Raw genomic sequence first — 5106 nt, forward strand, 5'->3', positions numbered from 1 at the left:
GCAACCGGGTTGGAAGGAGGATGGAATCTGGGCTTGCACAGCCTCTTATAGGTAACACTGAGAAAGCCTCAACTGTGTCGATCAAAGAATGGGGACGAAAGGAGTGATGAGAACACGACCCCGCCACCCGCGCAGGCTAACCCCGTTGTGTCCAGATCCTTCTCTAAATCTCTTGGCAAGGTCACCAGAGAAGGATCCAAGCCCCCGCGGTTGCTCCCCTAGACAAGCGGGTCGGGCCCAGATTCCCGGCTCTTAGCAAAGAAGCTTGCCGGGGTCTCCCACCTGTCTCCTGCTCCCGTTTTCTCGTCCGCCCCAGGTACTTTTCCAGCCACCTCTCCTGCTGCGGCGCCCCCAGCCCCGCCACTTCTGCGCCTCCTCAGCTATTGCTGTCCTTTGACTACTCGGTCCCGATTCGTCTCTCGTCCTTTCCCGCGAATTCTTCAAACAACCGAGGGGAGAAAAAACCCAAAAAACAAAAAACCACCAAACAGATCCGTCGAGGGGGCAGACAGGCGGGTTATAGTCAAAGTGGCAGCAGCTCATTTATTTAGCCAAAAATAGATACTTTCTCGTACAATTTGGTTCACACATATGTACATTTCTCTGTATATATACACACACACACAAAGGCAGACACGTTTATTCTCACTGAAACTCCACCCCCCAAAATCAACCGGACAAACAAACCTCACAGCGAATGCGGGGTGCCACAGAAGCGACTTGGGGAGGGCTGAGGAGGACTGGTTTTATTTCTTTTTCTTACTTTTTTTTGTTTAGTTTTGCTTTTAGGTATTTATACACGGACATGCTTACAAGTTGTAACTATACAGAGCGATTTTTTTTTACAATTATTACAACGATTAAAAAAATTTTTTTTTGTTTTTTTTGTTTTTGTTTTTTTTTAAAGAACTAGGACGAGGAGAGAGCCGATAAGACCAGGGCGGCGTCCAGATGGTTCTGGGGCCTGGAAGAGAGAGACAGTAGTAGCAAAAGAGGTGAGATTCAGGAGCGCAGAGGCTGCCTAGGGCGGGGAGATCCTACTTGGATTGGGGCCGATCGTCAGGAAGGTGTCGCAGTGTAAAATTATGTCCAGTTGTAGATGTGTGTGTTGGGGTTTAACTGTAGGGTGGGCACGAGGCGTCAGGACTCGAGGTCTGGGGCTGGAAAGAGGTGGGCGTCAGAGAGCCGCCACCCGCCCCAGGGGCCTGTGGGCCCAGCCACGCAAGGCTTCCCCTAGAAGGTACAAGCGCTGTACCCTCCGGCCGCGCCTGGGATGCCTGGGCTGGACCTGGAGAGCTGTCGCAGGGCCGACAGGGGCGACCGAAAAAGTGACTTTCGTCCCCTTTTACAAAATGCGTCCCAGCAGGGTTCCCCCCTACCCCGGGGCAAAAGGCCGTGCGAGGTGCTCGGCGTTCTCTCCTTTCCCCGCCAGCCAGTCCCCCTGGCCCCTCAACCTCGGGGTTTCTTACCGCCTGGGCACGGGCTGGAAAGCTGTCTTGAGTAACTTTTTCTCCACTTCCAAGGCACTACAGCGATCTAAGGGAAGCGGGGGAAGAAAAAGGAAGGCCTTTAGAGCGCTCGGTTCCGGCGCCCAGGGCCGCAGAAAGCAGGAGTGGAGAGGGACGCGCGCCCTGCGCCCCCCGGGCCCTGCCCCTCCCGGCCAGCTCCGGCACTACCCGCAGAGCCCGCCCCAGCTCCGCGCCCAGCGCTCAGCAGTCACCTGTTCCGCCTTCGGGCTCCGCGGGCCGAGCGAAGGCGGCGGCGGCAGCCGGGTGGCCCGCGGCTCCGGGAAGTCCCAGCAGGTGCGGAGGGGCAGAGCCCAGCAGGGAGAGCGGGTGCGGGCGGGGGCCGGGCGGTGGGCCTGGAAACGGCCGGTTGGTCCAAGCCGGGAACTTGCCCAGCGGCGCTGAGACCAGTCTGTGAGCGGCGGCGGCGGCGGCGGCCGGAGAGAGCTGCAGGGCGGAAGGCGCGACCGCTGCCCCCGGTGGAGACCCCCCCGCGCCGGGAGGCGAGCGGCGCGGGTTGTCCGGGCTTGTGGCAGTCTCCGCGAGGGACCAGATCTTGGGCTTCTGCAGGGCGGAGGCGGGGGCTGGTGCGGGAGCGCAGGGGTCCAGGCTCACGGGGGGCGAGGGCAGAGACGGCGAGGCCACGGCCACTGGTGGTGGCGCTGGAGCCAGACTCAGGACCGGTAGTGGCCGGTCCTCTAAGCCCTCAGAGCTATCTTCCGAGTCGCTATTTTTGGAGTCCGAAATGGGTCCCAGGCCTAGGTCGCCATCCCTGCGCGCCGCCCCAGCCAGGGACAGCTCAGGCTCGGTGGCCGCGCCGTCTAAGTTCTCCAAATCGATCTCCTCGTCCTCGTCGTCGTCAGCCAGGCCCTCGCCCCCCGTGTCCTCCTCCTCCCCCCCGAGCTCCTCCTCCTCCAGCTCTAGCTCGCGTTTGCCGTCCTCCTCGTCCTCCTCTTCGTCTTCCTCCTCGCGCTCGCTCCCATAAGCGTTTCCCTCCTCGTCAGTGCGGCTGCGAGGCGCCCAAGTCATCTTATTCTCCTTCTTGAGGCGCCGGCGCGCGTTGGCGAACCAGGTGGACACCTGGGTGAGGGTCATCTTGGTGATGATGGCCAGCATGATCTTCTCGCCCTTGGTGGGGTAGGGGTTCTTGCGGTGCTCGTTGAGCCAGGCCTTGAGCGTGCTGGTGCTCTCCCTGGTGGCGTTCTTGGGACGGGACGGGTCCCCAAACTGGTACTGGCCATACGGGTAGAAGGCGGGGTGCGGGTGCGGAAACGCGGCAGCCGCGGCCGGATGCTGCACCCCGGGGCTGTCCTTCAGCTCATACTGCGCGCCCTGTACGCACATGGAGAAGGAAGGGACACGCGCGGAGGGAGCGAGGGTGAGCCCCAGCCGTCGCTGCCTCCCCCATCCTGGCCTGCACCCCTCTAGTCCGGCCCCCGCGCGCTCAGCTCGCCCAGCGCCCCAGCGCCAACCCCTCCTTCCCTGGCTCCGCGGGCTCTTACCAGCTGCGGGAAGATGGGCAGCTCCGCGGCGTAGGGCAGGAAGGCGCCGTAGCCTTGGGCGGCGGCGGCCGCAGCGGCCGCGGCGTAGGGCGCCCCGTACACGGACGAGAGCACGTTGGACAGGGACCCCGAGGCGGCCAGCTCCGAGGCTCCGGCACCCGGGCCGCCCCGGGCCCCCGCGCTGCCGCCGCTGCCGCCAGCGGCCCCCGGGCGCTCGGACGGGTAAAGCGGGCGGATGTATTGGTATCCCAGCTGGGGGAAGGACATGGTGGCCCGCGGGGCACGGACGGAGAGGGGGCCCGACCCCCGGGCCGCCCAGCTCAGCGCCGCCCGCGGGCTCCGGCGCTCATCGGGGGCTGGGCCGGGCTTGGGGCCGCGCTGCCGCCCGCGCTGCCGCCCGCGCTGCGCTGTGCTCCGCGTTCGCCTATTGATCTGCTCCGCGGCGGCGACGGCGGCGGCGAGGAGCCAGGTCAGGTCCGAACAGATTGGCGGAGATTCCCGGGGCTCCGGGCTCTGATTGACATTTCTACGGGGCGCAAGCCCCTCCTCTCTGCGCCGCGCTCCCTCCTCTCGGCCGCCGGAGCTGCCTCTGCCGGCTCCTCGCTCCTCACTGCCCTCCTCTCCCAGCAGTGTCGCGCCTCGCTTCCTTCGCCCTCCTCTAGTTTTCACTCCCCCTCCTCGCCCTTCCTCTCCCCTCCCCTCTCCGCACTCCTCTTCCCCCCAGGATCGCTTCCGCTCCTTCGGGCTCCTGCACTGCCCTGGACGCTATGAAACTCTCCTTTCTCCTCTCCCCTTCTCTTTCCCTTTCTCACGAGGGCTTTTGCTCTCCGGTCCGTTCCCTTCACTTTTTCCTTTCTCACTACTTCTATTTTTTAAATCTCTCTCTTTACTCACACGATACTCCCCCCAACCTTTCCAGCCTCTGCGCCCTGGGCTAAGTAAGGCAGCCAAAAGTTGTGGACACTTAGGGTGCCGCGCGGGGGGTGTGTGTCCGTGTCTGTCGGTCCATCCCCGCCCTTCCACCCCCTCCCTCGCCTTTCCCCAAATCTCGGGTCTGACGTCGCGCCCTCTTATTCGACTTTTCCCCGCGTCTCTTCCCCGAGTCGCCAATCGCCTGGGCGCCTTACGGGCGAGGCCGCCCACCCCCGCGGATCCCGCGCGCGGGGCGGGGCGGGACAGGGGCGGGAGCCGGAGCGCCGCGAGTCCCTGCCCGCCCCCTCCTGGCTCGCGCCGGGCGGGGGAGCGAGAGGCGCGGGGACTGGGTGAGTGCAGGGTCAGCTCGCCCTCCCGCCTCCCGCCCCTCGGAGCCTGTCCCCAGGCTGAGGCGCGGGACCTGGGCCGAGGCTGGCTCCGGGAGCTCCCCTGTGCCCGGGCCCCTTTTACAGCTCGCACCTCTCGACTCCCGGCCACTTTCAGCTGCTTAGGGAGGGAGCTAGCAGCCGGCGTGGGGGTGGGGAGCGAGGGAGTGCGTCCTAACAGAGTCTTCAGAGGCCACCTCGCTGCCCTGCGGGGGCGAGGCAGCCCCCAACCCAGGAGGACCAAACCCAGAGATTAGCCACTTAACGCCGCCCCCGGGTCCGTGTGCGAATCCCTTACTAAAAATGGCGGGCTGGCTCGGGGGGCTGAAGGGTGGCAGCCCGGGGGCGCTGGAAGGGTAGGGAGCCGCCACAAATCGGTGAAGCAAGCCCGCGCCCCAGGCGGCTGGGAATGGGGGAGGAGCAGGGCGCCGGGGGACGGAGGCCCTAGGAACTTTTGGAGAGCTCTTCGAGAAGTTTCTGAATTGGCGTTTTCGTCTGTGGAGATCCTTCCTTGCGCGACCCCTACCCCTTCTCCCGGTCCCGGCGCTAACCTCTTTTCTCTCTGCAAGGATCCTCCCACCGCCTCCGGTGGGGATGGAAAGCAAGAGTTTTGGTTTAATGATGGGATATTTCCTAAATCAAACTTGAAATCCCAGGATCGGGCGCCCACCTTCACGGATTAGGGCCTGCAGTCGACAGCGGCATTGAAATTCCCAGCATTGCCGCGGCTGGGGGCTCAGAGCTTTAGGCCGCGGCGGCGAACCACAAGCCGGCCAGGCCTGCAGTGGGCACGCCCCGGAG

The 5106-nt window shown here is 64.3% G+C and overlaps 1 protein-coding gene across 2 annotated transcripts; it reads right to left on the reverse strand.

Moving 5' to 3' along the window:
• Window positions 1-517: 517 nt before the first annotated feature.
• On the reverse strand, window positions 518-4016 carry IRX3 (iroquois homeobox 3). Of its 2 annotated transcripts, none has more exons than XM_019011407.4 (4): window positions 3008-4016; window positions 1721-2837; window positions 1470-1536; window positions 518-964 (listed from the first exon to the last, which is right to left on the reverse strand). In XM_019011407.4, exons 1-4 carry the CDS (start codon window positions 3272-3274, stop codon window positions 910-912), a joined length of 1506 nt encoding a protein of 501 aa, XP_018866952.2. In that variant the 5' UTR covers window positions 3275-4016; the 3' UTR covers window positions 518-909. The 2 variants fall into 2 exon arrangements, with proteins under 2 accessions (XP_018866952.2, XP_030858417.1); XM_031002557.3 differs by having other exon boundaries at window positions 518-1160.
• Window positions 4017-5106: the final 1090 nt, after the last annotated feature.

Source organism: Gorilla gorilla, chromosome 18 (genome assembly GCF_029281585.2).
Source record: "Gorilla gorilla gorilla isolate KB3781 chromosome 18, NHGRI_mGorGor1-v2.1_pri, whole genome shotgun sequence".
In the NCBI taxonomy this organism is placed as follows: Eukaryota; Metazoa; Chordata; class Mammalia; order Primates; family Hominidae; genus Gorilla; species Gorilla gorilla.

What these genes read in the sequence shown, in the direction of transcription:
- IRX3 (XM_031002557.3), bottom strand. Translation starts at nt 3,274, where the DNA reads ATGTCCTTCCCCCAGCTGGGATACCAATACATCCGCCCGCTTTACCCG. An exon ending in TGCCCATCTTCCCGCAGCTG is followed by an intron (nt 2,838 to 3,007) that starts GTAAGAGCCCGC and finishes ATGTGCGTACAG; the next exon opens with GGCGCGCAGTATGAGCTGAA. An exon ending in GGAGCCCGAAGGCGGAACAG is followed by an intron (nt 1,537 to 1,720) that starts GTGACTGCTGAG and finishes CGCTTCCCTTAG; the next exon opens with ATCGCTGTAGTGCCTTGGAA.